General features: G+C 41.6%; 2 protein-coding genes across 5 annotated transcripts in view; both read right to left on the bottom strand.

The window, feature by feature from the left end:
• On the bottom strand, positions 1-22,404 carry LOC127577157 (cytochrome b-245 light chain). The gene is made up of 6 exons (XM_052028100.1): positions 22,218-22,404; positions 21,156-21,225; positions 17,182-17,256; positions 16,879-16,962; positions 14,306-14,387; positions 1-524 (listed from the first exon to the last, which is right to left on the bottom strand). Exons 1-6 carry the CDS (start codon positions 22,273-22,275, stop codon positions 336-338), a joined length of 558 nt encoding a protein of 185 aa, XP_051884060.1. The 5' UTR covers positions 22,276-22,404; the 3' UTR covers positions 1-335.
• A 3,957-nt stretch (positions 22,405-26,361) lies between these two features.
• Positions 26,362-27,343, bottom strand: part of mvda (mevalonate (diphospho) decarboxylase a) — a 30,627-nt gene continuing 29,645 nt past the window's right edge. For all 4 annotated transcript variants that reach the window (XM_052028096.1, XM_052028095.1, XM_052028097.1 and 1 more), the window contains one exon: positions 26,362-26,524. In XM_052028096.1, coding sequence (XP_051884056.1) covers positions 26,450-26,524 — 75 coding nt within the window. In that variant the 3' untranslated portion in view covers positions 26,362-26,449. The remainder of the gene's footprint in view (positions 26,525-27,343) is intronic.

The raw sequence follows: 27,343 nt of genomic DNA, 5'->3' as shown, positions 1-27,343 counted from the left end.
ACATCTATAAATCAATTGCTTTATTAGTATTTTATGAGGAACTGACTCAAAATACTGTAAAAATATTTGTAAGTACACTCTAGATAAAACAACAGGAACATTTTAGGTAACAGTATTCTACAAAGAGTAACATTTGATGAATAAGAACACATTATTCTCATTGTAACAAATCAATTCAAATGTAAAAAAAAAGCATAGCAGAAAAACATCAGTTCTTATTTCTTTTCATCACAATTTGATCTTACATAGCTCCTTAAATTTACAGTGCCTTACAATAAGATCATTTAAAAAACAGCATAGCCATTACAGTAGTAACTCCATGGATGGAAAGAATCTCAGTTGAGAGTTGATGTGGCACCACCGTAGACAGTTGCAGCTGCTGCATCATCCACTAGTTTCCTTCGCTGGTCAACAGGTGGCCGAGGTGGAGGGTTTGTGGGCGGCTGATGAATACTTTTTCCAGCCTGTAAATTTTTAGACTGTTGTGACTGGATGGGGCTCCATTCCTCTTTTCGTACAGCAGCCTAGATGGAGAAAGATAATCCATCTCATTTTTGTGAAGGATAATATCATACCCATCTTACTGTTGCATGGTTCAGTTTAGGAGTTCTCTTAAACCATATCTTTCAATGGAAAAAAAATCCTCCAAGAATACAATGCTAGGTTTAATTTGAATCACTATTATTTGAAAATACAGTCAAAAGTGTGTAGTGTGATGGAAGTGGGATAGGCCCAGTCTTTGGGAATACCACTGTAACTATAACAGGTATTATGTGGACAAATAAACCGAAAGGTGAAATAGAGGTATGCATGTACTTCAATCTGTACTATAATTCTCAAGTCCTCTCTAGTGAGGTTTTCCAGTTTGTGATGACCATGCCTGTGAACTAGTGTGCCTTTCTTTCCCTGCCCAAGATTTTATAAATAAACAAAAAGGTCAGGTATGAACTAGTTTCTTTGTGTGCATCAACTTCAGGGGCATTGCAGCAGCTCCCACAATTATTTCCTCCTCCTTCTTAGGCTGTTGTATACAGGTTGCCTGTAAACTATATTTCTTGCTTTCAGCCCACCACCCCTTTGGAGTATGTCATGTGACTAACTGCTCGAGGTGTTGCAAAAAACAGAGCTCTGGAAGCTGTTGATGGAAAACCCTTGAATAAACCACATGCACTTTATCTGAGTTCCTTGTGTATCACATATACATGCTGCAATAGGTTTCCTTGGAGATGAGCAAGTCCCTAAAAACACTCAATTTACACTGGCAGCCCCTCAAGGCCAAGGATGACTTGTTTCCACTCCCATTCTGTGGGGTCCCAGGTGGCTGATGTGTCCTCTCCCAGATGCACCGATGCTGCCACAGGTGGGCGGGGCAGACGCACAGTTAGGGATGTTGTACACTCCTTCATCTGTTTGTGCAAGCCCTCTGTGTGCTCTCATTGCAGAGATTCAGGGCTCTTGGTGATTCCCTCCATTCTGAGTGGTCACAGACCAGTGATTCCCACAAGTTGGGGAAGATGTTACACTTCTTTCAAGAGCCTTTGAGAATATTCTTGAAGCATTTTCTCTGCCTCCTGGAACTCTCCTGTAAAGACAGCGCTCAGAGCAGGGTGCTTGTTCCGGGGGCTGGTATCAGGCATCCAGACAACATGGCCCACCTCCGAGAGCTGGCTGGGCTTGATCACAGTCTTCTTGTTGGGGATGTTGATCTGCAAGAGGAAGGTGATATTGGTTTTTGCAGAGGCAACAGTGGTGCTACTTTTCCAGTGCTTTGAGCTGTCTACTCCACGTCCCAGAAGCATGCAGGAGGTTGGGATCTCTGCTGCTCCACAGATCATGGACTTGGTGCCAGGACAGAGAGCTCACTGTTCCTCACCTCAGCCGAAGGCAGTTCTGTGCACACTGAAGGTGGTGCTGAATTTCACCAATGGCTGCCTGATTCACTGAAAATTGGCTCCATTTGTTCCAGGGTCTCATCATGAAGCTTGATCATTAAGTGTGGTGATGGTGTTGTACAGCAGAAACAAGTACAGACAAGATTTTACCTTCCAGGTATTGATTCCTTCATTGGGCACTAGACAATATCTTGCAGCTCAGTCTGAAAGTATGCACATCCATGTCATCTGCATACTGTAAATCGATGACCTAGGTTGGGGCAACTTTAATTCTAGAGTAGAGGTGAAGCTTGAACAGTCTCTCATTGATCCTGTAGATTAATTCTCTTCCAGTGGAAAGCTTTTTGGAGGAGCATTAAGTTACAGCAGTGTGCAAGACAGAATGGGACTAGAGCAAAACTTATTTGATTGACCCAGTCTGCACTGGGTTAGGATCTGTGGTATACCCACTAGTTAGGATCATAGCTTGCATGTCATTGTGTAAATCTACAGAATATCTAACAGATTGACATCAGCCAATCTTGAGGAGGGTTGTTCATAATCTCTCTCGGTCAGAGTTGGAAACATGGAAAATAGTAGCAGGAGTAATGAAGGTTGACATACTACTTGTCTTCTTAACTGCTTGCTGCACCTGCATGTTTGCTTTCAGTGACTGGTGTACAAGGACACGCAAATCCCTTTGTACATCAACATATCCCAATCTATCAACATTTAAATAATACTGCCTTTCTGTTTCACATACAGGTGGATATCTTCACATTTATACACATCATACTGCATCTGCCATGTTTTTGTTCACTCACTCAACTTGTCTAATACACCTTCAATCGTCCTCGCATCCTCCGCAAAACTTGCAATCCCATCCAGTTTGGTGTCATCAACAAACTTTAAAAAAAATTGTACTCCGTTCCCTCATCCAAATCATTGATTTACATTTCAAATAGCTGAGGTCCACTAGTCACAGCCTGGCACTCTGAAACAGTCCCGTTTACTCCTCCTGTTTCCTATCAGTCAACCAATTTTCAATCCATGTCAGTATAATACCCCAAATCCAGGTGCTTTAATTTTACACTGTAACCTTTCCTGTGGGACTTTATCAAAACTAAATACACTATATCCACTCATTCTCCCTTTTCTTTTTCACCAGTTATATCCTTAAAAAAAAAGGATAATAGGTTTGTCAGGCACAATGTTGACTGTCAAATCCTGCTAATATATTTAAGTGTCCTGACTTCATATCCTTTATAATAAACTCCCGCAATTTCCCTTCCACTGATGTTGAGCTAACCAGTCTGGAGTTCCCCATTTTCCCTCTCTTTTTTTGGGACTTAAATTTGCTACCTTCAAACCTGCAGAAAATATTGTACAGTCTATAAAATTTTGAAAGATGACAAACAATGCCACTATTTCTATGGTTATTTCTTTTAGTACTATAGGATGCAGATTATGAGGACCTGGGGATTTATCAGCTTACAGTGGCATTAATTTCTACAGCTTTTCTTTTCCCCCCCAAAGTAATATTAATTCCTTGAATTCCAGCTTTTCGTTAGACTCTTGGTTCCCCAGCATTTCTTCTATTGGAGATAAAACCAAGGTACTGGTTTATTAACTCTGTCATTTCCCTGTTCCCCATTGTATATTCTTCCATTTTTGAATCCAAGGGATCTATATTTGTTTTCACTGATCTTTTTTTCCCAATACTTGTATACGTATGTTTTTACATTCCATACAAATTTACTCTCATCCTTTATTTTTCCCCTCTCTTAATTGAAACTCTGGTCCTTCTTTGCTGAATTCTGAACTGCTCCCAATTCCAATTCAGCTGTCAAATGTCCTTTTGGTTTATATGAAGTTGAGAAAGGCCATGTACAGTAGTTCGAACTGTTTCCTGTATTTTTCTTGAATATGTGAAGATCAGGTTCAATGTACCTCTTGATGGCTGAAATCCATCTGAAGTTCGGGGAGGAGCTCTTTGCCCAAAACAAGGAGATGGTTGAGGGGCATGAACCGTACAGAGAACACGGCAAACGTGCAGGCTGGTCAGTCAATCGTCCAGGGAATGTGGCAGTAAAATCACTCAGCGGAGCAATGATGCCCTCTGACACGTGCAACTTCACTTTTTGGTGCAGGACTTCAGGGACTTGCATGCTTTTAGGTCTCTGCAGAACTCCTCGTGGATCTACAATTGTAAGTTGCTCAATTTCTGTATTTTTATTAATATGAAGATGTTTATTCTACCGCACCATTGTTGTTCTTGCTCCGTGCATAACGTAACAATTGGTGACAAGGATCTAAAACAAGAATGGCCTCTATTTCAAACACCCAATCCACCTTGGGCTGCCACTATGGCAAAACCAACACCAGGAACCTGGCTACAATGGAAGAAAACCTTCCAAGACTCCATCGAATTTCTAACAGTTTTAACACCAACAATGGAGATGGAGGAAGCTACCAAACTCCAGCTACTTCGCATGCACTTGGGAGAACTCGGGCAGAAATGCTTCGATATTCTGCACTTACAGAACAAAGCTGAATTCAGAGCATTTAAGCCTTTAGACAATGTTTTGGGGATGCAGGATAATGTCTTGACGGCATGCTTCAGGTTCCCGCAGCTGCAACAGACCCTTGATGAGAACGCAGATGATTTCATCACAAGATTAACACTGGCTGTGCAGGAAGCAAATACAGAGACATCCAACTGAACAAATTCAAAGAAGCGCTGCTTATCCAAGCATTGATTTATCGGAGTCTATGATGAGAAGTCACGCAAGAACCTCCTGTCTGAAAAGCACGAGGTGTCCTGGGACAAAGCGTGCTCCACAGCTCGTCACAGGGAGGCAGTAAAGAGAGGCCTTAAACAGATTCACCCAGTCCCAGCACCACTTATTCAGGCAGTATTGGAGTGAAAGCCCCTCCTGAAAATGTCAATGCTTACCAGTGTTTGCAGACCCGCAGCTTCCAGTCAAAATCACATCAGCCTTCACAGAGATGCCAACGCTGTGGTGAGAGTCACGTTCAGTGGTCTGACTGCAAATATCAAAAGACCGTCTGCCAGTTCTCTCAGAAGGTAGGGCACCTCGAGAAGGTGTGCTTCACAAAGCAATGTGGTGCAGGAAAGTGACAGAATTCAACCATCAACTCCATGCAAGGAGACAGCCGCTGCGAAGAAGTGGACACTATCTTTCAAACCCATGAACTGGGCAATCAGAACCAGCCTCTGTACTTGGTTACATTTACAGTGGACAACCAGCCCATGAAATTTGAGCTGGATACCGGGCCAGCCGTCACCATGGTATGCGAATCACCTTTATGCCAGATTCCAAAACTACAACCTCCAAGCTCAGTGTTTCGCAGCTACACTGGAGACAGCGTCGACATACGGGGCGTATTCACAGCAGAAGTGGTCCAGCACGGAGACCTTTTCTACTTACCGGTGCACGTTGTCAGGGGAGGCCAACAGCCTAACTTACTGGGTAGAAACTAGATTAAAAGCATTCCATCGGTGCTACTGTATCCTACATCAATCGCATCACGGGAAGCCCTGCATTGAATACTTTACTACGAAAGCACCAGTGTGTATTCCAAACTGAGGCTTCGAGTCAGTACTGCGGTCCGGTGACTAAGTTGAAATTTAAGGAGAACTGCCAGCCGAGGTTTTACAAGGCCTGCCCGGTGCCGTATGCTTTAGGCCCAAAAGGTAGAAGAAGAACTAGACCACCTACAGAGAGCGGATGTGACAGAGCCGGTGCAGCATTCAGAGTGGGCAGCTCCGCTGTACCTGTCCTCAAGTCCGATGGATCAGTGCGCATCTGCGGCAACTACAAATCCCGCGACAAGACTGAGTGCGTATCCACTGCCACGGATCGAGGACTTGTATGCATCCCTGTCAGGAGGCCAACAGTTCTCAACGCTACACCTGAAACACGCCTACAATCAGGTCACCCTGGACAAAGACTCTCGGGATGTTATGACAATCAATACAGACAGAGGCCTGTTTTCGTACAAGTGACTGCCACTTGGAGTGAGTTCTGCACCTGGGATATTCCAATGCCCTACTGATAATTTAGTGAAGGATATTCCTCACGCCTGTGCTTAACCTTGATGATATTTTAGTAACCAGTACATCAGAGTCCCATCATCTTGAGACAATGGACCAAGTACTTTACTGTTTGGAGGAAGCCGGCTTTACTCTAAAGGAGAAATGGCCGACTCAGTCGATTACCTGGGCTTCAAAGTCATCAAAACAGGTCTCCATCCGCAGGAGCACAAAATTAAAGCCTTAAAAGAGGCTTCACGTCCACAAAACGTGCCGCAGTTACACTCATTCCTGGGACCAGTCACGCATTACAACCGGTTTTTAAATCAATCAGCTACAGTGTTAAAGCCCCTATACTGACTACTCAAGAAGGACCAACACTAGGAATGGTCAAGAATCGAGCAACAGGCATTCAAATGAATAAAAACCGTCCTCAGTTTTCCGTCTGTGTTGGTGCATTATGATCCTGAAAAGCCGATAGTCATGAAATGTGACGCCTCACCATATGGGGTCGGGACCGCCCTCCTACATTGAATGCCTTGTGGAACAGAGATGCCCATTGCTTTCACTTCAAGGACAATGTCTCGGGTGCAAACGAATTATTCACAGTGCGACCGAGAAGCTCCAACTATTATGTTTGGAATCAAGCGCTTCCATTTATACATATTTGGGCGGCCCCTCGAAATCCACACAGATCGTAAGCCCCTGCTAGGCTTAATGGGGGAAGACACAAGGCATCCAACAAACATCATCACTGAGAGTGCAACAATGACCTTATCCGCTTACTCCTACACAATGAAGTATACCCCCGGAAACGAAAATGTCATTGCCGACACCTTAAGCAGATTACCAAATGTTGAGGGCACAGCATCCAGCACCCCTCCATTTGAGGTTGTTCACCTGTTACAACACTTAGATGAAACAACAATCAAAAGTTACCTCATTAAGCAGCGGACAGCCCGTGATCCGCTCCTATCACAGGTAAAAAGAGCACTACAGGTTAGTTGGCCAACCAGCCCTTCACCCGAATTTCAACCATTTACAAATCACCAACATGAACTGGGCCTATAAGATGGCTGCATATCATGGGACAGTCAAGTAGTGGTTCCCCCTCAAGGCTGCAAGTGCATACTCCGCGGTCTGCACGATGCTCACCCTGGGGTGGTCGAGAAGCCATGTGTGGTGGCTGAAAATTGGCTGAGAATATGGTGTGCATCTGCCCTACTTGTCAAAAGACACAAAAAGCATCACCAAGGCCCCCCTTAAACCATGGGCCTGGCCCGATTCTCAGTGAAAACACATTCATATCGCTTATTTTGGACCGTTCTGGGGACACGTTTCTGGCTATTGTGGATGCCCATTTGAAGTGGATAGAGGTGTTACCAACTTATACGTCATGTTTCTCAACAACTACTATAACTAAACTACGGTCTGTCTTTGCTACATTTGGTATTCCGGAAATGATCGTATCTGATAATGGCCCGGTCTTTCATGAGTGCAGAATTTAAGGAGCTTGTAGAGAAGAATGGTTTTAGGCACCCGACAACGGCTCCACATCATGCAGCTTCAAATGGCCTGGCTGAGTGAGCAGCGCAAACGGAGAAACTGGGTCTTTCTAAACAAACACAGGGTGACTTGATGATGAAATTAAGCCGTCTTCTTTTCCATTACCGAATCACCCCAAATGAACTAACGGGCGCCTCCCCCGCTGAATTAATCTTCAAACACACATTACGCACCAGATTGGATCTCCTGCTGCCGGCCGTCCAGGAATGAATTTGTAGCAAACAAGAGGCCATGAAACAAAACTATGATACCCACACTCAGCCGCGAACGTTTGGTGGCAACGACAAGCTCTACACTCGATTCGAAGAAAACTGGCAACCGGCCGTCATCCAACATTGTAATAGCCAAGTTGCAGAACTTGAATTGCCAGACAGACAAAATTATCAGGCGACATTTTGATCATGTAGGCCAGAGAACCAACGGAGGATCTGGCAAAGCCACAGAAGCGTCCCCTGCTGATGAAACTACTGTTCAAGTAGATGAACCAACAGACACTTCAAGAGGGGAGGACCTTCACTGCCCACTGACCTCGGCTGATCAGGAATATACTGAGAAAGAAGCTGCCGCCTTGTGGCAGTCCACGAGGGTGCGTCGGCCGATCGACCGATACCAGGCAGAATAGTGGCGGAAAAATCTTCTCTTTCCCTATGTTCACCCAACCTATTTTCTTCCCCCACAGTTCCCTCCTATGGAGGGATGAACTGTACGGACGAACCGTATGGAAAACGCAGCAAATGCGGATGTGTGCACCTGCGCACATGCTGGTTGGTCGATCGATCGTGCAGCAGACTGATGGGACGAATGTGGCAGTATGCATGCACGCGCCTACATGCACGCGTGCACTGGCTGGCCGATCGCTCGGCAGAGCGACGATGCCCACTGATGCCCGCAACTTAACATTTTGGCACGGGAATTTGGACACTTGCGTGCTTTTAGGACTCCGCAGACCTCATGGATCTACAATTATAAATTGCTCAGTTTCTGTATTTTGATGAATACGAATCAGTAAAGATGTTTATTCTACTGCACCGTTGTCGTTCTTGCTCTGTGCATACATAACAGGGTATACTTGTGATGACTTTCCTTGTGGCAGATAGCAGGGAGATCCCCCTGTAATTACCAGTTATTTCCTTTCTTGAAGACATTTACATTTATCGTGTCTCTGAGACCACCTGGCACACTCTCCTCTTCTCAGAAGAGGGAGGTGATGTCATTGATTTGTTCCAGACCTATGCCACTGCCGCATTGCTTCAGTAGGGATTAGTCTGCTCCACATACACACTTGTATTTCAACTGTTTGATGCCTTTTTCCAATCTCTTGCCGAGCTGAGATTGTAGCAGATGGCTGTGAGATGGAGTCAAGGACACTCAAATCATAGGCAGGGCCTCGGCAGAGGAGTTTTTCACTGTGTTCCTTCCATCAGGCACTGAATGGCTCACTTTCCTTGATGAAGTCTCCCCCATAATCGAATCAAAGCATCAATATTTGGTTAAAAAAATTACATTTGCATTATTACAACAAAGCCCTCTACTAAGAGAGCACCTTTAAAATTAATAAAATGCCCCAAAGTACTTCATAGAAGCATTATGTCAGATTTTGTTTGAAACCACACAATGAGATATTAGAACAAGGGACCAAAGCTTGGTCAAAGAAATATAGTTTTATGGAATGCCTTAAAAAGAAAGATCAAAGAGGCAGATTGCCTAAATGGAGAAAATATTAGGGTTTAGGGACTTGCCAGGAAAGAAATAGCTGCTTATTATAGAACAATTAAACCATAGAACAATACAGCACAATATTTCTCTTCAGTTTAAGTGCTTAAATATTTCAAAGTCATCAGTACAGTCACCAGATTAAATACCTGAAGTACAGGATTGAGCAGCATTAGCTACTTTGTGATTTCACACTGAGAATGTAGCACGAGTACTGTTGCTCCATCTTGCTATAAATGCAGGTGATGGATTCAAAAATAAATATTCAACCAAACCTGGAGAAACTATTTCATCTGGTGAGGATATTCAAAATGTAGTTGCAGAATCTTAAAAAAAACCAGAACATCATTCAACAGTGCAATTGAAAAAATCTCTGCAGAAGACATATTGAAAATAGAGAGTTCTTTCCCTGTGAGAAGTGTGGGAACTGGACCAAAATGGTTCAAGGCTGTGACAAACATATCCTTATTTTTCATCAATAGTCAAAGACTGAAAGTGAATGACTGGAATGAGATACTGATTAATTATGTTCTTATTAAAATGGTGGACAGACCCTAGGGCCCAAATGGCCTCCTCTTATTCAGTGAACTGAGACATGAAATGGAAGCAAATTATAAACTAAAAACTTGGTGTGGGCTATGATAAATACTCTAACATAGGAGTCTCCGGGCACAACCCCAGGCTCTAAAACATCTTTAAGAACAGACTAATACATTGCTGTTAGATGTGAATCAACTGTAAGGGGTATATTACTGGTAGCTCCACCTCCTATTTTATGCCTTAGTGAACAGCAATTGTACCAAAGATCCTGCAGGCCACAAGGAGGAAACAGAGCACACCAAAAATACAGTCTAGTGGGGCGTTGTTATAGAACCCCACCCCACCGCCCCCACCACCTCCAATAGTCAGTGGGAACTTGAAGAGCAGGTGTGCAGAGAAATTGCTCATAGTTGTAAGAATAATAGGGTTGTATTAGTGGAAGATTTTAATTTCCCTGGTATTGACTGGACCACTCAGTGTTAAGGGCCTGGACGGGGTAGAATTCATGAAATGTGCCCAGGAAAATTTCCTGAGTCGATACATAGAGCGCCCTACTCAGGAGGGTGCAATACGGGACCTCCTCTTGGGGAATGAGGCAGGGGAAGCAACGGAAGTGGTGGTCAGGGAGCACTTTACCTCTAGTGACCATAATTCTATTAGTTTTAAGATAGTGTTGGAAAAGGATAGGACAGGTCCACAGGTTAGGGTCCTAAACTGGAGCAGGGCTAATTTGGGGGGAATTAGGCAGGATCGAGCAGAGGTCAATTGGGTGAGCCTGTTTGAAGGGAAGGAATGAATAGCAAGTGGGAGGCGTTTAAGAGTATGACATCAAGAGTCCGAGAGCAGCATCTTATTGTTAGGGTGAAGGGTAAACCTGTCAAGTTTAGGAAACCTTGGCTGATGAGAGGTATTGAGGGTCTGGTCAAGAAAAAGGAAGCATACATTGGGTTTAGGAGGTCAGTGGATAAGTGAATGCTTTGATGACTATAAAAAGATTAAGAATACACTTAAGGGGGAAGTCAGGAAGGCAAAGAGATGGTATGGGATGGATCTGACAGGAAAGGTTAAGGAAAATCCCAAGAGGTTCTGGAGCTACATATAGAGTAGAAGGATGGCTAGGGAGAGAGTAGGTCCCTTTAGAGATCAGCATGGCCACCCATGTCTCAAGCCACAGAAGATGGGTGGAATTTTTAACAAATATTTCTCCTCTGTGCTTACTGAAGAAATAAGGGAAACTACTGGAGATATTTGAGGAAATTTGTATTACCAGGGAGGAGATACTTGCAGCCTTACAGCACATTAAGGTGGATAAATCCCCAGGGCCTGACCGAGTGCATCCTCGAACTTTGTGGGAGGCTGGAGAAGAAATTGTGGAGGTCCTTGTGGAGATATTTGCTTCGTTGTTTAGCCACTGGTTAAGTTCCTGAAGACTGGAAGGTTGCCAATGTTGTTTCGTTGTGTAAGAAGGGTAGCAAGGACAAGCCAGGGAATAACAGGCCGATCAGCCTGACATCAGTGGTGGGAAGTTACTGGAGGGAATTTGAGGGACAGGATCTACCAGCAGTTGATTAGACAGAATCTGATTAGGAGACAGCATGGCTTTGTGCATGGGAAGTCATGCTTGACAAACCTTTTAGAATTTTGTGAAGAGGTAACCAAAAGGGTAGATGAGGGAAGGCAGTGGATGTTGTCTACTTGGACTTGAGCAAGGCTTTTGACAAAGGCCTACATGGTAGGCTGGTCTGGAAGGTTAGGACCAATGGAACCCAGGGTGAGCTTGTTTGGTGGATTCAAAACTGGCTTGAAAGTAGGAAGCAGAGGTGGTGGTTGAAGGTTGTTTCTCAGAATGGAGGCCGGTGACTAGTGGTGTGCCTCAGGGTTCGGTGTTGGGACCCTTGTTATTTGTTATTTATATGAATGATTTGGATGTGAATGCACAAGGCTTGATCAGTAAATTTGCAGATGATACCAAATTAGGAGGTGGTGTTGATAGTGAAGAAGGTTATCATAGATTACAGGGGGATCTTGATCAGTTAGGGAAGTCAGCCGAGGAGTGGCAAATGGATTTCAATACAATGCAAGGTGATGTATTTTAGAAAGTCACACCAGCATTGGATTTATACTATGAATGGTAGGGCACTGGGGTGTGTACTGGAACAGAGGGGCCGAGGAGTACAAGTGCATAGTTTGTTGAAAGCAACATCACAGGCAGACAGGGTGGTGAAAAAGGCATTTAGCACACTGGCCTTTGTCAGTCAGGGCATTGAGTATAGGAGCTGGAACATTATGTTACAGTTGTACAAGCCATTGGTGAGGCCACACTTGGAGTACTGTGTCCAGGTTTGGTCACCCCATTATAGGAAAGACATGACTAAACTGGAAATAGTGCAGAAAACATTTACGAGGATGTTGCCAGGACTAGAGGGCCTGACTTAGAGGGAGAGGTTGATCAGGCTAGGTCTTTATTCCTTGGAGCATAGGAGAATGAGGGGTGATCTTATAGAGGTTGATAAAATCATGAGGGGCATAGATAAGGTGGATGGTAGCAGTCTTATCCCCAGGGTAGGGGAGTCCAAAACTAGGGGGCATGGATTTAGGGTGAGAGGGGAGAGATTTAAAAGGGACTTGAGGGGCAACTTTTTCCACGCAGAGGGTGATGATTACATGGAACAAGCTACCAGAGGAAGTGGTTGAGGCAGGTACAAGAGTGTCATTTAAGCAGCATTTGGATAGGTATGTGGAGGGGCGGGGTTTAGAGGGATATGGGCCGAACGCAGGAAATTGGGATTAGCTGGGTGGGTACCGTGCTTGGCATAGACTTATTGGGCTGAAGGGCCTGTGTCTATGCTGTATTGCTCTATGACTCTAAAAGGAGTCAGCCGTTTCTCCAATTATAGATCTAGTATCAGTTTTAGTTTTGAAGTATCAGGCAACCTCTACAGGAAATTACGAGAAAACAAGAGCCATTTATCAAGAGAGGCTTCACATCATGATCAGAGCACAATGACTCTCTCAAGAATCAGACTGCCAGCTGGGAAGGGAAAGTCTAATGACCCAGATCATTAGACTTCCCCTTCCCTTTCCCCCTGGCCACTGATTTAACTGTGATTACTAAAATAAACTTAGCAGATTCCAAGCAGAACATCTGTGGATTTTAAACACTGCTGTAGGAACACACCTTGCTGTTGGTGTATAGGCAAGAGTGATGCAAAGACAGAACAAGGAATTTAACATCCCTCTAAGACTTGGCCTGTAATACAAAAGGTTTTTTCTTCAGCTCTGACATTTGGCAATGCCTGACCTTTCAGTTGACTAATTAATTGCTATTATTTAATCAAAAGATACATTCTTAAAAAAAATTAAGTATATAGCCAATGGATAAAAGCTGCTTTTAAGGTCACTGAGGATATATAATACAATGGCATGATGTTACTAACAGAAGGTAATTTTGCCTCAAGTTACACCCTCTGAAAATATGTGAAGATTTAATGTGAAATATCTTGATGCCTATAATCAAGGGATTCTGTTCATATGAGTTAATCTCATTAATTCTGTTGCGCCATTCATGAAGGAATAAAGCCTTCTGCCATTGAACACACTTGTTTTCTATATAATTGTTTTTTTTAAAATAAATTAAAAGCTGCAGATGTTTATTTAATTTGAAAATGCAGATGACTTTTTTTCTGAAACAGTGAAATCAGAGATCTCCTACTGAGCACACTGCAACTCCCACTCACTTATAGGGCTTCACCAAGCAGTTAAAACAAATTCCCCTGCTTTTGTTTGTGATAACCATCACTGCTTGGTATTTTGAGGCTGGCAATGAGACATAGTTGTAGGCTGCATAGAACCATCTTTGAAGGGTCCTTGATGTGTACATCTACTCATTACACAAATGTGCTAAGTCATTAGTACAGTAACCAAATTATATCAAAGTATCTGAAGTGCAGGATTGAGCAGCATTAGCTACTTTCTGGTTTCACACTGAGAATGTAGCATTAGTACTGCTGTCCATCTTGCTATAAATGCAGGTTATGGATTCAAATAAAAATATATGACGCTACTACAGCGCCAGCGATTGGGGTTCGATTCCTGTCGCTGTCTGTAAGGAGTTTGTACGTTCTCCCGTGTCTGCGTGGGTTTCCTCCGGGTGCTCCGGTTTCCTCCCACATTCTAAAAGAAGTACGGGTAGGTTAATTTGAGTTTAAAAAGGGCGGTGCGGACTCGTTGGGCTGGAAGGGCCTGTTACCACGCTGTAAATAAAATTTAAAATTAAATTTAAAAAATATATATATTTCCGGCCAGAGCTGCTTATGGAGAATTGCCTTTGGATTGGTTTGACAATCGTGAATGCAACTAACAACTGCTTCGGAATCAAATAAATTGGTCACTAGTTCATCACAGTGAGTCCAGACTGAGAACTGTACCACTTGTTCACCTCATGAAAGAAAATCAAATACTGCACCAATTAATCACACTTAATAACAGTTACACAAAACAATCACTGACATGCTATGGAAATTGAGAAAGATTATGTTTCAGATGAAAATTGACTTACAAGAAGATAAATGAGACTGGCAATGCCAAGGTTTACAGTGCCCAGAACCGTGGGTAATATAAATCCTCCAGGCACAGCGACGCTGCAGAGAATTAAACAAACAGTCGAATGTGTTAGCCTGCCACTAAACCACAACATAATCCAGATATTACCAACTGATTAAATACCTGAAGATTTTATAAAATAACAACACTGTCTATATAATTTGGCACTGGTCACAGGTAAGGAAGTTAAACATACTGAGCATTATACAACCAAACAACACATTTAAGGAATAGTGATGAAAAATTGCAAATCCACTCATCATTTCTTTCTCAGAAAAGAAAATTGCAAAAAAATGGCTCAGATATCAAGTTACTAAAATCTATGTTAAAACCAATGTGCTCAGTGTCTTGATTTTTGTATCAAGTCTAGTTAGAAAAGCATAAAATATCAAAGACAGAGAATGGGAGATACTTGCATGATCACAACTGGGGTGATTTTATTTTCCAAAAGCAACGTAATGCTAAATTTATATATAATCCTAGTTAGACTACAGTTACAGCAGTGCACTGCACTGGACTCCATATCACAAATAATCCAAAAGGATTTACAGTGCAACCTCAATTTTAAAGCACCTCATCTTATCATGGTTTTGGATACGTCATTGGTATTATCAGGTCCTCCAAGAAGGAAATTAGGTAAATGTTAGTTTCACTTAAAACATGGGCACTGATAAAACATGGGCATTAAGTTGCCCCTGACACTTTAGGTGGTCTTCTCCCAGGCATTTTTTGAAAGATGGCAGCAACAAAAAAATATAGTGAATGAGAACATACAAAATCAAAAGTGAAGTGTGTGCTCATTGATAGAACATAGAACATTACAGCACAGCACAGGCCCTTCAGCTCATGATGTTGTGCTGACATTTTTTCCTGCTCTAAGATCTATCTAATCCTTCCCTCCACATAGCCCCCCATTTCTCTATCAATCATATGGCTATCTAAGAGTCTCTTAAATGTCCCTAATGTTTCTGCCTCCACAACCTCTGCCGGCAGTGTGTTCCATGCACCCACCGCTCTCTGTGTAAAAAAAAAACTTACTTCTGACATCCCCCCATACCTTCCTCCGATCACCTTAACATTATGCCCCTCGTGTTAGCCATTTTCACCCTGGTAAAAAGTCTCTGATTGTCCACTCCACCTATGCCTCTTATCATCTTGTACACCTCTATCAAGTCACCTCTCATCCTCCTTCTCTCCAAAGAGAAAAGCCCTAGCTCATTCAACCTATCCTCCTAAGACATGCTCTCCAGTCCAGGCAGCATCCAGGTAAATCTCCTCTGCACCCTCTCTAAAGCTTCCACATCCTTCCTATAATGAGGCAACCAGAACTGAACACAATACTCCAAGTGTGGTCTGACCAGAGTTCTATAGAGCTGCAACATCACCTTGCAGCTCTTGAACTCAATACCCCGACTAATGAAGGCCAACGCACCACATGCCTTCCTAACAATCCTATCGACCTGCGCGGCAACCTTGAGGGATCTATGTATGTGGACCCCAAGATCCCTCTGTTCCTCCACACTGCTAAGAGTCCTGCCATTAACCTTGTATTCTGCCTTCAAATTCGATCTCCCGAAGTGTATCACTTCAAACTTTTCTGGGTTGAACACCATCTGCCACTTCTCAGCCCAGCACTGCTTTCTATCAATATCCTGTTGTAATCTACAGCAACCTTCTACACTATCCACAACACCACCAACCTTTGTATCATCAGCAAACTTATTAACCCACCCTTCCACATCCTCATCCAAGTCATTTAAAAAAAATCACAAAGAGCAGGGGTCCCAGAACAGATCCTGTGGAACACCACTAGTCACTGATCTCCAGGCAGAATACGCTCCATCTACCACCACCCTCTGTCTTCAATGAGCAAGCCAATTCTGAATCCACACAGCCAAGTTTCCCCGGATCCCATGCCTCCTGACTTTCTGAATCAGCCTTCCATGAGGAACCTTATCAAATGCCTTACTAAAATCCATGTACACCACATCCACTGTTCTACCTTCAATGTGCTTTGTCAAATCCTCAAAGAATTAAATCGGACTCGTGAGGCACGACCTGTGCCTCACAAAGCCATGCTGACTGTCCCTAATTAGCCTACACTTCTCCAGAAGCCCATAAATCCTGTCTCTAAGAATCTTCTCCAGTAATTTGCCCACCACTGAAGTAAGATTCACTGGTCTGTAATTCCCAGGGTATGCCTACTCCTTTTCTTAAACAAAGGAACAACATTTGCCACCCTCCAATCATCTGGCACTACTCCTGTGGACAGTGAGGATGCAAAGATCTTCGCCAAAGGAGCAGCAATCTCTTCCTTCGCTTCCCATAATACCCCTGGATATATCCCATCCGGCCTCGGTGACTTGTCGATCCTAATGTTTTTCAAAAGTTCCAGCACATCCTCTTTCCTCATATCTACACACACACGTCGATGTCTTAAAACTAAATCTGTGATTATTATAAGTAGTTATCACAGCCACCCAGATAAAGAAAATTTAAGGGATAGAAAGAAAGTTTAGGAATTTTTACCATGCATGGAGAATAGCACGGATGTAGTAATTCCGGGTCAAAGGTCCAAACAAACTGACAACAGCTGCCAGAAAGCGCTGACCCCTAAATGCAAAGAAAAACAGAATTATTAGCAGATAGAATATGCTCATTTAAAACAAAACAAACCCTATTCATTCTTACAATTATTTCAAATCACCCTTCCTCCACAGTACCATCATTCATTGTATCATGCAAACTATTTTCATTTCAGTAATTAATTTACTCATAATTATCTAGTCACTCTTAAATGTGGTGTAACTTCTCTATTTATAGTTTACTTACGGTCTCTCCATGGTCGTGCCCTTCCTCCTCTTCCCTCTGGGATATTCCAGTAACATTACGAAAACTCCTGCAGCACTGAGCATCTCAAGGTAAAGAAAACAAGCATAACCACAATGATTCAGCACGTCCAATCCTTTAAATGGACATGGAACTGTTCCTAATTTTATGACCTTTTAAACAAATTAAACAGCAAAGATCAGCTGCTCAACACTACAGCTGAAATACTGTCAGAAACTCACCAAGTTCCTCTCTGAATTTAACATACTTCTACATATTACTGTAGAAAGAAGATAAATGTTTTCATCCCAACACAGATCCAGATCAACTAGCAAGATGATTGTGGGAAGCAAGCAAGACTGATAATCTAAAACTGACTGAAGTTTTTTTGGAAAATTTTGATACAAGTTTAATACAAGACAAGGTCTCCACTCCCTAGTGGAGTACAACTTTTTGTTTTGAGGGAGGGTGATTGACACCCCAACTCACTTCAGAAGAACACTCATGTGAAACATGTTTTTTTCTTTATCTACAAATGCTGGGTGCTGATATTCTAAAATTAAATTTGTTAAGACAAATGCTAGAATTTGCCAACAGCCTAGTTTCTGTTCCTATTGCTACTGGACAACAAATTTAAAATGAAAGGAATCTTGACTTGTGATTTAGACTGCGTGACAGCAAAATCTGCTGATGATCATTTTTAACTTTTAGTATGTTCTGAAGATGGAAGAGCATGTCAGGATCTTATCCTGAAAACACCTCATACCCATTGATTTACAAATTAAAATTACACTTTAATTATGAAAACAATGTAATGTTGACCCCTTTGTACACCCTATACATACTTGTCATGAATCAAGAAGCACTGTCAGCTCAAACTATTGAGAAATCTGAACAATATTACTTTACTGTACAGATCATCTCCATCCCCCACCCCTCCCCACTCCAATAATATCTTGGTCCTGAAAACTTAGATATTTTTGTACTCAACACAGCAAGCTTAGAATTAGGTTGGAAGGAGAGCTAGGGACCACCTAATAAGAACTACTACTGGACCAGTTAACAAAAATAAAACTCTACCGGTCACTTGAGCACTGGTAAAGCTGCAGGTCTCTAGGGCAGGTTACAGCACACATCAGGAAGCTGATGGAGTAGTTATTCATAGGATCAGACCAGGAATTTCTCCAGAAACTCCCCCTGGATTTCCACATAAATCTTGCTCCTAAAAACATTGCAGAAGATGAACAGGGAAGCCTCCCTGCCCATCATAACCCCCCCCCAACAACAGCATGGATACTATGCTCCAAAACAACTTATCAGATGGGAATAGTGAGTATTTGGAACAACTTGTCAATCTTACCTCTAACTCTACACACACTTACAATAAGCAGAATGGCTCAGGCCAATGTCATAGTTCTAGGAAAAGTGAATAGACTAGAATCCTTCTCCTAACCTTCAACCCTTTCCCCTGGAAACTGCTCTGGCAGAGACATGTGTTGATTGCTTGAAAATGTTTCATTTTTTGCTGGGACAACATGCTGGACATCTGCTTGACAAAAAGTGGAGCTTACCACTACTAATCTATTGCTAATGATTTCAGGCAATTACTTGATGAGGAATAAGCAACACTATCACTGTAACCCTGAAAGATGCAAAGCCAATGGCCTGATAATGTGGCTGTTGGCAGGTTTAGTTAATTATAAAGGATACATTGTGTATCCATGTTGCAAAAAGTTGTTAACTTTCATTATTTACGTTGTTAACTTGGAGCATTATAAACTGGACATCCACAAGGAAAACAGAAGGAACCCAAGCCAACCAGTAAATGAGCCCACATCTTGTTTTCCAGAATTTCCAGAAACTCCTGTCTTTATCTGAAAACACACACCCTTTCTTCTTGGTAGTATGAGTCACCAAGACTGAACGTTTTACATTTAAAGTATTTTAAAGTGAAGGCTGATGGTTTAGTGCCTGACCGAATGCTGCATTAAGGATGCAGCTTCTGCTGGGATGAGGGCCATGTCAACTCAAAGAAGAGTGATGGCTTCCTTCCACCTCTGCTTTCTTCCTGCGCCTCCTCCTCCCCCCAAAAGTATCCTGATCAGATTTACTCAACTAACACTACCAAATATGACTCTCATTTCTGCACATCAAGCTTTGAATGCAAACTGGCTGCCAGGTCTCACTACATTACTAAGAAAACTACATTTCAGAAGTACCTCATTGGCTGTGGAGACAGATAAGGTACAAGGGGTTCAAACACTAACAGTCAAGGTGTGACAATTCATAATCTCCTGGAACCTCTGATGCCTCAGTGTTCCACTGTTATTTATAGATGGATATAGTATAGAGGTGTATACCCAAGTCTGCACATATTTCTAAGATGGGAGACACAGTAAACAGTGTAGATAGAAGCAAGATGTTATAGAGAGAGGATGACAAATTAAGTGAGAGGAGGAAAGTGTGGCGAATGGATCTCAACATGAGAAGTCTGATATCATCCACTTTGACTGAAGTAAGTGGAAAAATTTAGAGTTGTGGAGGGACAATAAGTTTACATAAACTGCCAACAGTTTGTGGGCAAGCACCAAAAGAAATTATTAAACAGTACTTATTGAATGTTGGTATTTATCTCAAGAGGTCTGGAATATAACAGGGAGAAAGTTATGATAGAGACCAAGAGCTGGCACTGTGACTCAATTTAACGTTATGTCCTCACTAACACAGAGGCATTGAGCTGCACACTGGTGTTCCAACACTGATGCTCACCATTTACACCCTGGCCATTATCACTGAACCTTGCTCGAGTTTTCTCCAGTTTTGATTCCTCATTCCTGAGCTGTCTTCAGTTACATAGGCATCAAATCCTGAAATCCCTCCTTAAACTCTTCAGCCTTGCTTTTAACGTCTTCCTTAAAAGTAGACCTCTTTAACCAATATTTTGCCTACATTTCCTTAATATCTCTTTTGCTCAATGTTAATTTTATTTGCTAATACACCATGAAGCATCTTGGAGCATTTGTCTATGTTTTAAAAAGGTGCTATAGAAATGCAAATAATTGTTTTAAGAACTCAAAATGGCAATAGGATCTTTATACACATCACAGGAACTGGATCAATAAATATTTTGTTAGCCTTGTTTTACCTTTAAGAAAGTTTGTGGGCTTCACTGGCATAGGGAGCAGCTACTGCCCACCATTAATCACCCACGAGAAGGTGGTGTTGATCCACCTTCTTGAACCACTGTCTAGCGAAGATTTCAATAAAATCAAGCAACTTGTTGGACTATTTCAGAGGACCTTTAAGAAGCAATCACATTGCTCTGGTGAACAACACAATAACAAGGAGGAATGCCAGCAAAACAGAACACCACTTACATTGCTGTCCCATTCCAGCAAGCAATGGAATTAAAAGCTGCCATCTCTCATGTCACATGGAGTACCTTTGCTCTGACTTATAAGCGCAGTTAATGTTGCCTCTATTCTATTTGATGTGTTGGGAGACAGAAGAATCACACAAGGATTAATGAGTGGGAGACGACACAGCTCTGTCCTTGGACCACCAGAATCCAAAATCCTGAAATAGGCATCACCTGCAGTGTGCTCTTTGATTTCAAATAAAATTCAATTTCTACATTAACCTGATGTAACATAATTTTCTTTATCAATTAACAGCTGTTGCTTCAACTTGCCATTATTGTGGAAAACGTTCCCCTTTTGAAGTGGGAGGAGCACTGACATGGAGCCAAGAAAAAGGACAGGTTGTAAAGGGAGAATGGAATTTACAGGTAGTACATGACTCAAAAAGTCCACGTTAGCTCTACAGGATCGTTCCGTCCTTTAATAAAGTAGATTTACAAATACTTAACAACAGATTCAGATTTTGTGTTAAACTTTATATACATTGCGCAATATTCAGTGTGACAGGTTCTTTAAAGCAGATGTAGTCATAGAGTCTCCCCATGAGGAAAAGGATACATGCCATACGCTGCAAACTCCCAGCCTTTAAACTGCCCGGCCACTCCCACTACACCGCCGATCAACAGAACTATAATAAGGAAATACAAGTGATAGAATTAGGGTCAAACATGCAAAAACAGCAAGATTACACCCCGAGATTTAAAAGTCATATAAAAACTGACAGAAACCTGAGTGTTGTTCAAATACGGGTGGAATTACTGAACTGGGAACTTGGTACAAAAGACAAATTCTGTTTTGCCAAAATGATGATTTATTAGTCACACGTACAGGAAGTCCCTGACTTAAGAACGCCTGACTTACGAACGTCTGTACTTACGAACTGACCTTCATAGTCGTTTGGTAAGCAGGCCCGGCCCCCGATCCTACCACGGTGACGGTACACCTTCTTAGGCTCAACCCCGGGCCAAGTGCGCAAGTGCAGCCGCGATCCTCAGCCGCATGCGCAGACACTGTTCCAAGTTACACACAAAATCAGGTTACGAACAGTCTCAAAAAGGGAACTTGTTCGTAACCTGGGGACTTCTTGTACATCGAAATATGCAGGGAAATGCATCTTTTGCATAGAGTGTTCTGGGGGCAGCCTGCAAGTGTCTCCATGCTTCCTGTGCCAACATAGCATGCCCACAACTTCCTAACCCGTACGTCTTTGGAATGTGGGAGGAAACCGGAGCACCCGGAGGAAACCCATGCAGACACAAGGAGAATATACAAACTCCTTACAGACAGCAGCCGGAATTGAACCCGGGTCGCTGGCGCTGTAGTGGCGTTACGCTCACCGCTACACTACCGTAATCCCAGTATTCATTTTTGTGTGTTTAAAGCGCGATAGGCAACGTGCCCATTTACACTCGGACTGTGACAAACCCTGACAGTCCCACTCCATCAGAGTGCAAACAAGTTCGTCCTCTGTCCGCAACCTAAACCATGGAAGGCGGAGGGTTAACCCTCCACGGGAGTGTACACCAGAAGTCTCGTCAACGTGCACAGAAAGTGCTCTCCCCGTTATTTGGGAGGTTGCGGGAAGTGTTGCGGAGTTTGGCCGACGGCGGGGTTACTCACTGAGGCCGGCGGCTAATGCCTGCTCGTTTGCCCACATGGCCCACTCGATCTTCCCCATGGTCGGCGGCTGGCTGCTCCCCACGATCCGATCACCCACTGCCGCTCCCGGGCTCAGGCTGCAATCCTCTCCTGCTGGAATTTAGGTTACTGACGTTGCACCACAGCCCACTGAAACCTCTCGTCATTTCCTCCTCTTCCCTCACTACGTGACCAATCGCGAGTACACCTGGGCGTTGTCAACAAACTTGTCCGAGTGACCGCAGAAAGAGGAAGTTTTGTGTCGGGGGCGTTCGCTGTTTCGAAGCCCAGCGCAGGTGCGCGGCCGGCACAAACTCACTGACTCAACCTCAGTCGCTTCCTTTTTTCATCCCTCTCAGCGCGGCGATGGCACAATGTGTGTTGTCCACCATGACAACTGAAAAGATGGTGGGGACGGGAGGAGAGGGGAGATTATCTTTGAGAATCTGCTTTGAACCTCTTTCTTAGCTTCCTAAATTCTGCCTCCCTTTTATTCTCCCCATGTCATGTGCACCTCCCAAGGCTACAACCTTAATCATCAAGAAAGACAAGGGCAGCAGATGCATGGAAACACCACCATCTGCGGGTTCCCCTCCAAGTTGCACACTATCCCGACTTGAAGATATGTCATTAATTCTTCAGCATTACTGTGTCTAAACCCTGGAATTCTCTACCCAATAGCACTGAGGGAGCACAGTCACCAGGAGGACAGCAGTTTCTTATGTTTCACCACCACCTTCTCAAGGCCAGTTACACTCAGCAATAAATACTGGTCTTGCCAACACACAGATAATGAAAATGAATAAAATCTTTGGTCATGTTGCCATAGATTAAAAAAAAACAGAACCAAATATCCTTATTTTCTCAAAAACATTGAAGGTGGAAACATAAACAGAGAACAGAAAGTATAGGAAACACTTAGATCTATTTGCATACTTGGAGAAAACTGACACTTAGGTGTGAAGTCTTTGATGGAACATCAACTTGCATGTTCTTTCAACAGATTTCCTATGTCTTAAGCAGTTTTGGGTTTTGTTGCCAGCAAATTGCACTTACACTGCAGGATGTTATTATATCGACACTCAGATTAATGATCTAACAGTGCAAGTCCAAATCGTACCCATGGTAGTCTTGGAAGTTGCACTCGGAGTGAATAAAAATACTGGAATATAAAAAAAAGGAATGTTGTGACAGTGTAATTACAGGATTGTTGTAAAAACCCTTCTGGTTTACTACTGTCCCTCAAGAAAGGACAGTAAATTTTATATGACATGACAATTCTAAGCCCTGCTCACCTTACTCAATGGACACCATAGATCTCAAAGGAGCATGAATATGAGAAAATTAATTTTGTAGCCAGAAGTTGGTGCTACTACTCCCAAGCTTTGATTGGGTAGTTGTCCCTTTAATCCAGTCTGTTAAGGAAGTTTAAAAGTACACCACATTCAAAATCTTGGAAGATTTGGAGGTAATGTTGAAAGTGCATTACACAAAATGGTTAATAGTGAATCAAAAAATCATTTCACATCCCTATCAATTTGCTTTTCCATCAATTTCTAATGAAAAGTATGCAAAACAAACAGCTGATTTATCACCCATTTTGTTGAAGTGAAATTTCATCCCAATGGATCCAGTCTAATTCACTAGTAATTCAAATTTTGTGAGGACGTGTTCTATTGCCTCCGAGGCCAAAGATTCAAATGAATAACCAAGCTATATAATTCAAACTTAAGGATTGCTATGACTTGTCAGTCATATGACTTAGCTAAAAGGAACAATTTTAAAGTTACAACATCTGAAGTACTGTATTTGGGAGGAGGAACTTTTAAATCATTACGCAATATTGGAAACCGTCAGAAATAGTTCAGGTCATCCTGCTTCATATACTCCTAAAGCTATAGGGAAAAATATGCTTGCAGCTAGAAAAAGGTTAACCATGAAGTAATAATTCAGGGAGTTTGCATTTATTATCTTCCTTTCAAAGACCCAGTACTAATTTATTTGTTCACTTATTTAATGTTTGCTCCATTAAATCAGAAGGGAGTTCTGAATTGAAATTTGCTTTTTTAAAAAAATTAAACAGAATGTGCTGCTTATGATCAAAAGGTACCCATTACCCTGCTGGATATCAATACCGGTCAAGATATTCCAAACCCAGAGAATACAAAAATAGGAATATGAAAAAAATGCTATTCTATATTTTTTCAGTTAAAGAGTTTTAATTTTCATGCCAGTTATTTGCTGGTTTTGTGGTTTAAATGTACTCAAAGTTTCCTTAAAGTGCAATATCCCCACCAACACCTGGGAACTTCTAATTTCAAGTAATTCATAGCACTGGTGTTTTCTCTCTCACCCCCCAACCCCAGGTCCATTATCTCCTCCCCATTTGATTCCACCTATCACCTACCAGTCTCTTTCCTCTCAGTCCTGATTCAGGGTCTTAACCCAAAATATCAACTGACACTTTTGCTTCCACAAGTGCTACTCGACCTGCTGAGTTCTTCCAGCATTCCATTTTTAGTTCCAGATTCCAGTATCTGCAATCACTTTGGTCTTCAAAACATTCTAAAAGTTTGATAAAAAAAAAACTTTGATAAAAGTTTTGCTCAACCCCAAGTTTGTGCTTTACTTCATATTAAAATGAGGCTTTCAAATTAGGAAAGTATTGTTTGCCGAGAAACTAAAATTTCTCTTTTCATCTGATGTGCAAGGTTCACCAAAGCATTAATTATATTAGAAGAATATTGTTATTGTAGCTTCCTTAGATTATTCATTTTTATTTAAACAGTTTAATCATGCATAAGAGTAATTTGTAAAAGATGATTTAATAACAAATTAATTTTTCCTCAGTATAGTTACTGCATTACATCAAGTTTATTTAAATACTGTTTGGCATTTACAACTGTATTAAAATTAGATCAAACACAATAGAAAATACAAAATCAGAAAAATTATGCAAACTAACATGTACAGTTGTAACAATGTTCTGATGTTTTGTGGTAGAATGTTGGCTTATCACCATGAATTACCTTACACAAAAAAAGGCAAATAGTGGAGGTAAATGACTTTCCAACTTATGGTTTAAAGCCACAAGTAAATCAGAGGATGAACTCAAGTTGCATTTTTTTGCCACGGTGAGGAGAAAGCATGGATTTAAGTGGTGAATAAAACCATTTCCTTGTAAATTACCAGAATATAATAAAATAATATAAAATGCCAATAATCCTGAGAAGGTACATTTTAAAATCAAACCAATAGGTATAGATAACCAATTTCCAGTTTAATCACAGAACATGCACATGAGTAACAATTTCCTCCTCAGCAAGTGCAAGTTACAGCGTTTCTTCCCAAAGTACCATTAGATTCTATTTTAGGATAGCAAAGGCATTTTAAACTTTTCTGACACCTCTCACTCTTTTGCACTTAAATAGTTTTGTATTTTCTTTGGAAAAGAAATGTCAGCCTGGTTGAACGTTAGAGCAAATTAAGCAGATAATTTTCTGAAGAGCAACATTTAACGCATTTATGGTTCCAAAATGCAAATCCTGCAGTGGTTTGGTTTTCATCACTTATTTCAAATGATGTGTATTCAAAGGAAATACTGTAGACAACAATAAGTCATTGGAATATCCCCTTGTTAAAATTATAAAGGGAACTTCCAGATGTGCATCTAATCACTTTGCATATCAGCAGGATACACTTAAGTGAAACTCTTATTACATAATAAGTTCTAGATCCTCAATTTGAAAGGAAACAAATTATTAGTTTTTGAAGGAATATTAACTGGAATTTCATTAGAAATCAATTTACATGACACTATATTGGATAAAGATACTACTGAATGAACACAGCAGCTTTTATTGCTGCACTCAATAGAGATTTGTGCTTGTTAACAAAATACTGGTGGGTTGACCAAGATTCAGGAATAAAAAATTTAAATTCTGTCAACAGGGTAGATGTGCCAAGAGGAATGAGTTGATGGACAATATATTGAAAACTATACTTCAAATTTCTACCCATACATGGTCTTAATACATTACTCAAAATTTGAACAGCTAATATTAGCAAGGATGTATGCAAGAATCATGTGCACTTTGTTGATACAGACTGAAACCAGAGACTGCAATTTGTATATCCAAGTTAGAGTTAGTTTATTAGTCAACAGAAAGGTCTTGCGACTTCTTCACTTTATGCAAAAAGATATCCTTCAGACACTACTGCTTGGCAAGTCCATCTTCACCGACAAGATAATGGTTGAGGTCTTCTAACAACTGTGGCCCTGGTCCTACCTTTGATAAGAAATTCCAAATGGTTAAAGTATTACATTCACAAAAGGACAATGTGTGGCATTGAACAAACGAACATACAGTTATTGATTTTCTCCTTCTGAAGGAATTATGATCTGCAAGGACTCACTCTACTTAATTACCGCTTTTTGGAGGTGATACAAGTACACGGAACTTTCAGAATCAAAGCTTTGAAATCCATTCCAATTCCAAGTGGGACAAAAAAAATTCTCTCAAGGAAACAATGTTAACATCATTCAACCTAACCCATTTCATAAATGCAGGCTATTGAGGAAGTTGGAAAGGCAAGTTTTTCAAAACTCCCTAGCAGTCAATGAAGTGGGTGACTAATTAATTAGTACATTTTTCACTTGTATTTTCTGGCGAGGTTGATGGAACAAAGGAATGCACTAAAATTAGAAATCATTAATATGGACTGATGTACTGTAGGTTATGTTTGACAAACAAGAAAATTTCCAAAAAAAATCAGTTTCTAGAAAGCATTTAATTATGTTCTGGATAAGAAGTAGTTTGAGAAGAGGAGAGCCTGTCATAAAAAGGGAAAGCTGGAATCTTAGAGACAGAGGTAAATACAATTCAATACAGAAAACTGAAAGATGAAAGACATTTCAATGTGGGAACACAAAATAAAATGGAAGTTATTGCAAATTTATTCGTCTACCAAAGGAAAAAGACTAGCATAAAAGTGATTTTTTTTTCAGACAAACAATTAGGATGACAAATAGGATTTGAGTTTATTCCAAGAGAAACAGTATATGTGAAATATATGAACATAAATGGTCAAGTGGTATTATTGGCCAG

Source organism: Pristis pectinata, chromosome 13 (assembly GCF_009764475.1).
Source record: "Pristis pectinata isolate sPriPec2 chromosome 13, sPriPec2.1.pri, whole genome shotgun sequence".
In the NCBI taxonomy this organism is placed as follows: Eukaryota; Metazoa; Chordata; class Chondrichthyes; order Rhinopristiformes; family Pristidae; genus Pristis; species Pristis pectinata.
This window is presented reverse-complemented; position numbering and strand designations above follow the sequence as displayed.